The sequence below is a fragment of the Thalassophryne amazonica genome, chromosome 4, assembly GCF_902500255.1.
Source record: "Thalassophryne amazonica chromosome 4, fThaAma1.1, whole genome shotgun sequence".
In the NCBI taxonomy this organism is placed as follows: Eukaryota; Metazoa; Chordata; class Actinopteri; order Batrachoidiformes; family Batrachoididae; genus Thalassophryne; species Thalassophryne amazonica.
This window is the reverse complement of record NC_047106.1, coordinates 87,465,821-87,478,572: the sequence shown is the minus strand read 5'-3', so window position 1 is coordinate 87,478,572 and position 12,752 is coordinate 87,465,821. Positions and strand designations below refer to the sequence as shown.

The 12,752-nt window shown below is 39.1% G+C and overlaps 1 protein-coding gene across 2 annotated transcripts in view; it reads left to right on the top strand.

Moving 5' to 3' along the window:
* The window catches only part of clip3 (CAP-GLY domain containing linker protein 3), a 73,777-nt gene extending 68,293 nt beyond the window's left edge, over window positions 1–5,484 (top strand). For both annotated transcript variants that reach the window (XM_034168218.1, XM_034168217.1), the window contains exons 11-14: window positions 303–426; window positions 1,019–1,086; window positions 2,360–2,432; window positions 5,164–5,484. In XM_034168218.1, coding sequence (XP_034024109.1) covers window positions 303–426; window positions 1,019–1,086; window positions 2,360–2,432; window positions 5,164–5,218 — 320 coding nt within the window. In that variant the 3' untranslated portion in view covers window positions 5,219–5,484. The remainder of the gene's footprint in view (window positions 1–302; window positions 427–1,018; window positions 1,087–2,359; window positions 2,433–5,163) is intronic.
* Window positions 5,485–12,752: the final 7,268 nt, after the last annotated feature.

The window sequence follows — 12,752 nt, the reverse complement described above, 5'->3', positions numbered from 1 at the left end:
CTGCATGTCAGTATTAGTAAGGTGCCTTTTAACCAAATGGCTATGAGCATGCCAAGTGTGCACCTTCACAGGCTATAATTTGAATGCTCACATTTTAAATGTAAGAGATACACTGAACTAACTGCAAACTCGTGATGAGGCACATTTTTAAGATATAGCATGAGGCTTCATTTAAAGTAACTGTCCTCTACTCAGACCTCCCCACCCCCGTTGTTGGTCCAATCTGACAGACATGTTTCAGGTAACAGTGATGATTGTCGAAATGAAACACTGTGTACTGAGCTGTGTGTTCATCTCTGCAGGTTACTGGTTTGGTGTAGAACTTGATCAGCCAACAGGAAAGCATGACGGCTCCGTGTTTGGAGTTAACTATTTCTCCTGCCTCCCCAAGCATGGAGTGTTTGCTCCTCCTTCTCGTGTACAGAGGTACGCAGCAGAAAACCTGGACGTGCTTAGCCACCTTGACACTTGCATGAATTTTGGCTCTACATTGCCACGCAATTCGTCGTGCCAATGTGTGTCATTAGATGGTATGCTTGAAAAGCCACCTTGACACTTGCACAAATTTGATCTCCGCACTGACAGGCATTCTTGCATGTCAGTGAGTAAACTTGTCATAAATTGTTGTACACTGTGTTTAAACTGCGAGGCCCTGTGCACAATGATACGCATGGACACACAATGTTTGAGAATAGGTTGCACTACACTCACGGTTAGTTCACGGTAGTGGCACAAAATTTATGCATGCCAGAAATGTTGAACATTTCAAAATTTTCTTTAGACTCAACCGCACACAGTTCACGGGCAGTTTACAGCGAGTTTGCTCATTGGCACACCAGTGCGGGGATCAAATTTGTGCAAGTGTCAAGGCACCTTTATAGTTTATCTGCATTATTTCAGTTTGGCAGAGGCATGCACTCTCTGAGTGCTTTCTAGTTAAAGTAATGACTTCATTCCTACAGTGTCATAACAGCACCAACAAACTGCATTTATGGTGTTGTTGCCATTGATTTCTCAGAATCGGAGGCCCCAAAGATGGTTCACAGAACGACAACTTAAAGATCAAGAAAGTTCACCAGGTCACCAGTAAGTGTTGCATTAATTTGATTTTCCCACCTAGGTAGATCTGAATTTGTTTGAGTAGTATTTCAGTTTTCAGGGTCTATTAATTAAAAGCCACGTCAGATCAATTACACTGAATTCATTATTTGATTGTACTCATGATACGTATAATGTAGTGGCTGCCACAGAATTTCCTTTACCTGAATGACAAAACTGGAATTGTTTGGGCATTCATGCATATTGAATTCTGTAGTCTCAAACTTTGGTGTTCTGGCTAATTACTTAAATCCAGCTGTTAAGAATTTGAGACATAGCACAACATCCACACACACAGAGTTCAGTGACTGGTAGAATCTAATCTAGGTATGGTGAGACTGTTCTGGAGACTCAAACTGACTTTCCTTAAGGCACCTAATAGTGTGTTAGGTTTTCTTGGCCACCATGTGTACTGCTTAATTTAACATAAATCAACATACAAGTCGTAGAAGGGGTGCTCTCAGTTGTGCACTTACATGGTCAATTAATTTCAGATCTGTGTTTGTCATGCCGTCCATTGGCGCCCCCATGTGGTGGCTGGGGGTGTCTACAGCCACCACCAGATTACTCTGAGCCACCCCTTAGCCACCACATGAGGGCGCATTGGATTTGTGTGGATTTAGGGAATATATTTTAAATCACAACAGTTAATAATGTGAAAACGGTGTTAAAACAAGAGCAACAGCAACATCATCATCAACATCAACAACAACAACAATAATAATATATAATATAATAAGAATAAGAAACAGAGCACAATGGGGTCCTCCGCACCTTCGGTGCTCGGGCCCTAATTTGTCAAATTTGTCTCAGTCATTGTATTCTGTCATGAATAGTTGAATAACCCAAATATATTAAGTTAATGTAATTATTGTGTGATTGCAATAATAAAAAAATCAGTGTTTAAATATATGAATATACTGTAAATTCAGTATATCAAATAGTTTTTTTTTTTTTTTTTTTTTTTTTTTTTGGTCAGGTATGCCACCCTAAGATTTTGCCTAGCCCCCACTAGCCACCCTTGAATTTTTTTTTTGCTGGTGCCACTGATGCCATCTGGATGATGTGGAAAGCCGCTGCAGCAAATTTTGTTAATAAATGATAAGCAACACTAAAATAAATTCAAAGAATATTTACATCATGCGCTAAATATAAAGCTCTTGATTCAGGTCTGATATTGACCTGTAAATCAATAGTAATGGATGTTGATGCCTTTCCCCTAAATAATGCCATTAATATTCTGTTTGTTTGCTTTCTGCAGTGTCTCAGCCCAAGCGTAACTTCAACACCTTGCGTTCTCCTAAAGACCTGACCTCTGAGAACTCCATATCCAGGTGAGGACAGAGAGAACCTGCAAGCTGAAGGCACCCCTGATATTCCTTTATAAATCATTGGTTGTCTGGATCAGAAATTTCAGTTAAATACATCATATAGCAGACGAACACACTGATATTTGAGAAGTGAAATGAAGTTTCTAGTATTTACAGAAAGTGTGCAATAATTATTTATAACAAAACTAGGCAGGTGCATAAATTTAGGCTATACTAATTATTGGAACACAGAATTGTTTTGGTAAGCTTACTGACCCTTGGCCTCCTTACACAGATGAATCCAATTGTGCGAAAGGGTATTTAAGGTGGCCATTTGCAAATGTTTCCCTTCTTTGCATCTCTTCTAATGAGTGGCAACATGGGAGCCTCTAAACAACTCTCAAATGACCTGAAAACAAAGATTGTTCAACATCATGGTTTACGGGGAAGGATACAAAAAGCTATCTCAGAGATTTCAGCTGTCAGTTTCCACTGTGAGGAAATGGAAGACCGCAGGCACAGTAGTAGTTAAGGCCCGAAGTGGCAGGCCAAGAAAAATCTCAGATAAGCTGATGCGAAGGCTGGTGAGAACAGTCATAGTCAACCCACAGACCTGCTCCAAAGACCTACAACATGATCTTGCTGCAGATAGTGTCTGTATGCATCGTTCAACTATACAGCACACTTTGCACAAGGAGATGCTGTAATGCAGAGGAAGCCTTTTCTACATACACACCACAGACAGAGTTGCTTGAGGTATGCTAAAGCACATTTGGACAAGCCAGCTTCATTTTGGAACATGGTGCTGTGGACTGATGAAACTAAAATTTAGCTATTTGGACATAACACGGGGCAGTATGCATGGCTTAAAAAGAACACAGCATTCCAAGAAAAACACTTGCTACCTACAGTAAAATTTGGAGGTGGTTCCATCATGCTGTGGGGCTGTGTGGGCAGTGCAGGTACTGGGAATCTTGTTAAAGTTGAGGTTCACATGGATTCCAGTCAATATCAGCAGATTCTTGAGAACAATGTTCAAGAATCTGTGACAAAGTTGAAGGGCTGGATCTTTCAACAAGACAATGACCCTAAACACTGCTCAAAATCTATTAAGGCATTCATGCAGAGGAACAAGTACAATGTTCTGGAATGGCCATCTTAGTCCCCAGACCTGAATATCATTGAAAATCTGTGGTGTGATTTTAAGCGGGCTGTCCATGCTTGGAAACCAACAAACAAGAGATGTTTTTGTACAGAAGAATGGTCCAAAATACCTTCAACCAGAATCCAGACTCTCATGGGAAGCTATGGGAAGTCTTTAGAGGCTGTTATTTCTGCAAAAGGAGGATCTACTAATATTGATGTATTTTTTTCTGTTGGGGTGCCCAAATTTATGCACCTGCCTAATTTTGTTTAAAGGATTATTGCACATTTATCTGTAAATCCTATAAACTTCATTTCACTTCTCAAATATCATTGTGTCTGCTATATGATATACAGTATTTAACTGAAATTGCTGATCCAAACCACCAATGATTTATAAAGGACAATCATGGAAATCGTCAGGAGTGCCCAAACTTTTACATACAACTGTATATTGTCAGACACGTGTCAAAGGCTGAGTTTAGACCTCTATTATCAGTGACATATTTGATTCCTGTGATCTAAACACTTGACATCCATACAGTGTCTTAATTTCAGTTGTCACTCTCACTAACAGTTTTGAAAATAGTGTTAACCTGTATGCAGGACAGCTGGAGGTGTCATTGTGGAGCCACAAACATGCTGCTTCAGAGGGACATATTGTATATGCACAGGAGAAATATGATTATACACCTTGTCTTTCAGATTTATAAAGCAGGTTCACCTTTACAAAAATGTAACTCTGAAACTGTGTGCATATGTATGAGCCTTATTTCCACTCACAAACTGAGCTTTATTCTGATGCATAGACACACTTAAATTTGCATATTGTCAGAAAATTATTCATCTGCAGCTGTCTGCGAATGATGGTGTGGTTCTCTGAGTCATTAAGCATGTAAAAAATCTAAAGTGCCTTTAAGTAATAATGTTTTGGATTTTAAACAGCCTCAGAAATATAAAATTTGATCAGTGCGCATGGAGAAACTCCCCTGGTATAAGCAAAAAATTAATCCATGGAACGCCTCATTTTAGTACTCCTTGAGGTATGCCACAGTACTCCATGTCTGGACTCCTGTGTTTTTGTGACATGCCTAATGAGCGAGTATGTACTCTGTGTGATTGGCCCACTCAGTCTGTGGTGAAAAAGGAGAGATGCTCACTCTGTAAGTAGAGGGCGTGGAGAGCTCCATGTACGCTATATTTAAAAGAACAGACAGTCAGAAATAGGTTGTTTATTAGCAAACTGAAAATATAATAAAATGTTTGCAGGATGGTACATATACAAATTTTAATTTCTGTTTTTGGGTTACTTCCTGACCAGTGTTAGCTTGCTGAATGTATATATGATATATATCAGGGGGTTGTGTAACTATCAGTCTCTATGGATTTTTTGTTGTGTGTGTGTGTGTTTGCAAGTTTGTTTTCTCACATCTGATGTACACACAGTGTGCACAGAAATTTAACTGAATTAGACTGTATCACATTTGCTACATGGATAAACACAACCTCTATCTGAATTCATACTTTGCTAAATTGTATTCCACTGTACTCTTCCTCCTTCATTTTTTTTGTTTCATGTTCCTCTCTCTCTCTTTCTCTCCTCCGTGTCCAGGTTGCTGTTCTGCTGTTGGTTTCCATGGATGTTGCGTGCTGAGATGCAGTCTTAACCGCTCCTCCACCACCTTCTTCTGCCTCTCCTCCACCAGTCTGATCTGTCTTTTCTTCTTTCTCTCTCTTTCTATTCTCACTGACTCTACAGACTATCGCGCTCGTTGGTTAGACTTGTCGTAGTGATCCCTGTCCTCTTTTCCCCTCAGCCCAAACCTCCCGTTTAGCTGTTCTATAGCAAAATCTATAGTGCCTTGTATTCGATCAAAACGCCCTGCATTCCTTTAATGACACCAAGAATCCAGCTCTACTAAAGCGATTTCCTGAAATCTGTTTTCCTATCATATTAAGTTCCTGCTGCCTCACAGGACAGTAAAAACCACAAAACATTAGTTTGTGCTGCTATAATTTTGTTTTGCTGCTACTTGATCTTGACAGATTATGAAAAACAGATGCATCATAAACATCAGGAACACTAAAGGACAGAATCATCATGCATGGATGTCTAAACACTTTAAAATTTGCTCACAAATGTCTGCATTTTTACATGAAAGTATATAAATGGCATATTTATTTACCGCCTGACAAACACACACATGTGCTCACATTCCAGAGGAGGGAGAACAATTCTGAATGAGCCACACACATGAAACTTTCATCTCGATGTTGAAACAACACCTTTAAAGATTATTTCAGAAATACCTTGTGTTCTACAGTTGATCGTCATATTGGGTTCTTTCAATAAATTAACATTGACGTGTTTTCAAAACACAGCTATGTGTGAAATCAAACCTGCAAAGCTGAAGTCTTGGCCTTCTTACGTGTACTAGTTTTGTTGTCATTAGTTTGCCGTGTTTGATCCAAAACTGGCTGCTCCTCCCTCGCTTGTTATTTCAGACGATGAAGTTAATTTAACGTCAGCTGTTATTAAGAGCACGTCATGTAACAATTGCAGACATTGTCGCTGCCACTGATGTACTCTCAACCTTCAAAAATGTAAACTGTGTGAAAACCTTTTCAAGATGAAAACAGGGTTAATCAACTACTAACTCCATTGTATTTTCTCATAGTGTTTATTGATGGTTATATATATATATATATATATATATATATATATATATATATATATATATATATATATATATATATATATATATATATATATATATATATATATATATATAATCTTTACAGTATTTGTAATGAGCCTAATTTCACTGTTGTGAAATGGCATAATGCTTTTTGGTCTCTATAGTAATATGTAGCTCAATTCATATAAAGGAAATATTGGCGTGTGAGTAATATTCATGTGAACATCTTATTACAGTATGTAACTGTTTTACAGACATATATACTGTATACAGACATGTGGTAATACTGTGACAGACACTAATAACAGGTGTGCTAATAGCTCGAAACAACACAGAAAGCATTTGGATTCGTAAACCATTTAATAAAAGGATAAATATGATTAATTTATTATATAACTGGTGAGCTGGAAGCACGGGATAATTATTAAAATTAAATCCAATCAGGGCAAGTAATGAATACGAGGGCTGTCAATAAAGTTACGGTCCTTTTTATTTTTTTCAAAAACTATATGGATTTCATTCATATGTTTTTACGTCAGACATGCTTGAACCCTCGTGCGCATGCGTGAGTTTTTCCACGCCTGTCGGTGACGTCATTCGCCTGTGAGCACTCCTTGTGGGAGGAGTCATCCAGCCCCTCGTCGGAATTCCTTTGTCTGAGAAGTTGCTGAGAGACTGGCGCGTTGTTTGATCAAAATTTTTTCTAAACCTGTGAGACACATCGAAGTGGACACGGTTCGAAAAATTAAGCTGGTTTTCAGTGAAAATTTTAACAGCTGATGAGAGATTTTGAGGCGATTCTGTCGCTTTAAGGACTTTTCACGGTGCGAGACGTCGCTCAGCGCTCTCAGGCGGCGTCATCAGCCTGTTCAAGCTTAAAACCTCCACATTTCAGGCTTTATTGATCCAGGACGTCGTGAGAGAACAGAGAAGTTTCAGAAGAAGTCGGTTTCAGCATTTTATCCGGATATTCCACTGTTAAAGGAGATTTTTTTAATGAAAGACGTGCGGACGGATCCGCGCGTCGGGACGCAGCCGACGCGGTGCGGCGGCACAGGAAAAACACCTCCGTGTTGATAACCATTTGTAAAATCCAGGCGGCTTTTGATGGCTTTCAGTGGAGTGAGTATATGAGAAATTGTTTAACAGGCAGGACATGTTCCAACTTGTCCTTAAGGCTTTCAACAGAGGTGTTTTTCCTGTGGCGGAGCGTCGCGGCGGCTGCGTCCCGACGCGCGGACCCGTCCGCACGTCTTTCATTAAAAAAATCTCCTTTAACAGTGGAATATCCGGATAAAATGCTGAAACCGACTTCTTCTGAAACTTCTCTGTTCTCTCACGACGTCCTGGATCAATAGAGCCTGAAATGTGGAGGTTTTCAGCTTGAACAGGCTGATGACGCTGCCTGAGAGCGCTGCGCGACGTCTCGCACCGTGAAAAGTCCTTAAAGCGACAGAATCACCTCAAAATCTCTCATCAGCCGTTAAAATTTTCACTGAAAACCAGCTTAATTTTTCGAACCGTGTCCACTTCGATGTGTCTCACAGGTTTAGAAAAAATTTTGATCAAACAACGCGCCAGTCTCTCAACAACTTCTCAGACAAAGGAATTCCGACGAGGGGCTGGACGACTCCTCCCACAAGGAGTGCTCACAGGCGAATGACGTCACCGACAGGCGTGGAAAAACTCACGCATGCGCACGAGGGTTCAAGCATGTCTGACGTAAAAACATATGAATGAAATCCATATAGTTTTTGAAAAAAATAAAAAGGACCGTAACTTTATTGACAGCCCTCGTATATGTGGATCACAGCAAAGTTAAAATATAGTGTACTGTAGAAATCCTATAAAGAAAAAAAATTTAAATATATAATGAACAGACAAACCCAAAATGATGGTTTTCTTTCATGCAACTTAAAAATTAAAAATGTTCAAATCAAAATGTTTCTAAGCTTCCCTGTATGTGATACTAATCTTTGCACAAGTCTGGCATAATGATAACCAGACGTACAGCTCAGTGTCCCTGCAGGAGATGATCTTTGTCTTAACTGTGGTTTTTAACTTTCAAAATGTAAACCCTGGTCAGACTTTGCACACTGTCTGTGACATTCCTTAAAGGGGAACAGAAACGCCCACGGATTATTTATAGCATGAATAAACACAAAAAAAATGCCTTCTTTTGATAGTTCAAGAAAAACTAAAGACCATAAAACATCTACAGAAAACGTTGTTTGAGTTGTGGTCTGATAGGCTTTGACATCGACCAGCTGCCGCAATTTACGCAGGTCAGGCAGGTGACGTCACTGGTTGGGGGAAGATGAGCCTCGTTCTGAGATTCCCTGCCAGAGGCACCAACAAAGAGGTTATATATGACCAGTGATGCTGGTAACGTGTTACTTAGTAATGCGTTACTCTAATCTGACCACTTTTTTTAGTAACGAGTAATCTAACGCGTTAATCTTTCCAAATCAATAAACAGATTAAAGTTACTTCTCCAAGTCACTGTGCATTACTATTATTTTTGCATTGTGGGTCGATAGCAGCATTAAACTTGGTCCGTGGCCAGGCCGGGGGTTGGGGTTCGACTGAACTACACACTTTAAGCGAGCTGTGAGCTTTTCATCCACGGTTTTTTGCAGCAGCTCGACTCGTCCTCACCTCTTAAAGCGTGGTGACAACAGCACACCTGCACTGAGCTTTACAAACAAAGACATTTTTATGCTTTTTTTTTCTCCGAGCCGCTCCGTATCTGCTGCTAAAAACAGCTGATCCTCCGCGACACGTTAACTAACACTATTTTCCACTCAAATGCACCTAAACTCTCTTTCTGGGGACCACATGATGTGAAAACGCAATAAAACTTTCTTACCTGTAAATCTGGTCATGTTTTCTGCATAAATAAATGTTATCCATTCTTTGTGCTCAGACGCCAAAGCAGGGGCAAATCTAGTTCGAATGGAGGTGGGGGGTAGGAATGTGCCCCCCCTCCCCACAACACCCCTAGATTAAAGGTCCAGTTTTGAAGCCTTTTTTTTACTACAACTACTAATACTACTTAAAATAATAATAATTTCGACAAGTAAAATGTTTAGAGAGAATTTAAATGTTAGAAAAATGTTAGAATGAATTTAAGTTACATTTATAAACAATTTTGGTTAGAAATTGCAAGTTTTGCTGTTACAGTGCTGTCAACAGTTAAATATGAGGTCAAGAAAGAGGTCTTTATTTTACTTTTTATAAAACAAGTATTTATTTTCCTTGAAGTCAAGAAAGGGTGACTATAAAGTGAGTTTTGGCAAAACAAGTATCATTGTCATGTTGAGCTGGGTTGTTGTTGGCAGCTGGGGAAAGTATCTAAAAAAGTAAGTAGTAATCTAACTTAGTTACTTTTACAATTGAGTAATCAGTAAAGTAACTAAGTTACTTTTTCAAGGAGTAATCAGTAATTGGATTACTTTTTCAAAGTAACTGTGGCAACACTGTATATGACTCCCAATGCTGCCCACTAAACGCGAACGTCCCTTCATGGACAGCGACATGACGCCTCCTAACCGGGCAAAATATTGACAGAGTTCACGGATGTTAATGCATTTTCAATGGGGATTCGCGACTGAACACACTCAGAAAAACACTCGCAAAATACGTGTTAAAGTGACATTGTGACCTGGATATCGAGCCAGTCAAATTAATTAACATTAAATCATGTCAGGAAAGTATTAAACTTACTCTGACAGCCACACATTCTGAAATATTAGTGTTGAAAGTTACTCAGATCTGCGCTGTTAAGCTGCGCTGCTGAACCGAGCTGCTGCTGCTGTTTTCAGCATAGCATGTCTCCTAAAACCATTACAAAACACACACACACACATATATATATATATATATATAAAATTATTATTATTAATTAATTTATTTATTTTTACACAGTTATCCTTTATTAACCGTGTTTCATTCATGAAGTCAGTGGTGTGTGTGCACATCTCTGTGTGAGTGGTGTGTGTAAGTGCCATCCGTGTCCTTGGACGACACAGCACCAGCAGGAAACATACACCTGTTTAACAATCAAATATCTCGGACAAAGTGACAGGAATAACCAAAACCACTTACTTATGGAAGGAAATATTGTCTCCCTTGTTCCTCCATTTGTGGCTTTGCCAACATGTGCAGCTTTCTGGCATATTCCACCTGTTTCACAAGACTAATAGAACTTAAGTGAGTGAGCTCAGTAAACTGCACTCGTCCCCAGCATAGCAGACACCAACCAGTAACGTCAACTGGAAGTGCCCTCCACTGACTTCAGCCAATGGTGATTTACATGTCAATTTAGCGGCAAATTTGATTCAAATAATATTATCTACACTGCGCTCAAACATTCTGCAAGTGTATGAATAACACTTCATTTTTACCAAAGAATGCACAAACAAATTCTCAAAAAGTGTTTCTGTTCCCGTTTAAACTTTCTCTTCCCTCTGTTTCATCCCTCTATCTCATCTCCATTTAAATAAGTACTTTTTGTGAACGTGAGCATCTGCACAAAAAAAAAAGAAAGAAAAAGCAAAACAGAAGCAAAAGCTAATTGAAGCTTCTCTGTGTGCTTCATTTTAAAATCTTTGCAGATTTGGAACCGGTAATATGTGAACAGTGTGTCATCTCTGTGCAGAAATTGTTCCTGTGTCTTTTTGCACTTTGTAAGCACACAAATACAGAGATGTTTGCACTCTGCTGCCAGAGGCTGCTTGGATCAAGATGACTCAAAGTCACCAAACATTCTCATACTTTGAGGCTGAGAAATCATCAGAATTAGCAAATGGATGCAGATTTACGCCATAACAAATCTAAAATTTAAATCATGAGTGACTGAACATTTGTTGATGGTTTTCTTTTTCTCAGCTGGTCTTTTGACTCGGCAGCCTGAGCTAAAGTCAACACTTTGTGGTTGCATTGCTGTTGATAACGTTTTGTTGGTGCCTGTCAAATCAGGGTCATCAGTACTGATGATACAGAATCTGCAGCGCTCACACTTATCAGGTGCACAAGTTACAACAACAGCTGCAAAATTCTGTCTACCTGAGGCCATGCTTAGCCAGAAACTCATTTCAACTCAGTCAGACAGTGATGAACATTAAGTGTGAGAGCTTACAAGGGAAAGAAGAGTATCATCTGTCTTTGGATTTCTCTGAGGTGTCCTGAAAAGAGAATATGTTAACATGACTGTGACATCAAAAGATTGATGAACACATAATTCAAACTCACCCTGACACAACTTTGGTAAACTTTGCAAGTAAAACTCAAGTTGCTGTTGTAAAACAAAAAGCGCATCAATGTGAATAAAGTCAACGAGTTCACTTCAAAACATTTTCTGAACTATACTTGCATTGATAGTGCATACTAGGCTTTAAATTTATGTTGAAAACTACAACCCTGGCAAACATTATGGAATCACCGGCCTCGGAGGATGTTCATTCAGTTGTTTAATTTTGTAGAAAAAAAGCAGATCACAGACATGACACAAAACTAAAGTCATTTCAAATGGCAACTTTCTGGCTTTAAGAAACACTATAAGAAATCAAGAAAAAAAGATTGTGGCAGTCAGTAACGGTTACTTTTTTAGACCAAGCAGAGGAAAAAAATATGGAATCACTCAATTCTGAGGAAAAAATTATGGAATCACCCTGTAAATTTTCATACCCAAAACTAACACCAGCATCATATCAGATCTGCTCGTTAGTCTGCATCTAAAAAGGAGTGATCACACCTTGGAGAGCTGTTGCACCAAGTGGACTGACATGAATCATGGCTCCAACACAAGAGATGTCAATTGAAACAAAGGAGAGGATTATCAAACTCTTAAAAGAGAGTAAATATCACGCAATGTTGCAAAAGATGTTGGTTGTTCACAGTCAGCTGTGTCTAAACTCTGGACCAAATACAAACAACATGGGAAGGTTGTTAAAGGCAAACATACTGGTAGACCAAGGAAGACATCAAAGCGTCAAGACAGAAAACTTAAAGCAATATGTCTCAAAAATCGAAAAATGTACAACAAAACAAATGAGGAACGAATGGGAGGAAACTGGAGTCAACGTCTGTGACCGAACTGTAAGAAACCGCCTAAAGGAAATGGGATTTACATACAGAAAAGCTAAACGAAAGGCATCATTAACACCTAAACAGAAAAAAACAAGGTTACAATGGGCTAAGGAAAAGCAATTGTGGCCTGTGGATGACTGGATGAAAGTCATATTCAGTGATGAATCTCGAATCTGCATTGGGCAAGGTGATGATGCTGGAACTTTTGTTTGGTGCCTTTCCAGTGAGATTTATAAAGATGACTGCCTGAAGAGAACATGTAAATTTCCACAGTCATTGATGATATGGGGCTGCATGTCAGGTAAAGGCACTGGGGAGATGGCTGTCATTACATCATCAATAAATGCACAAGTTTATGTTGATATTTTGGACAATTGAAAGGATGTTTGGGGATGATGAAATCATTTTTCAA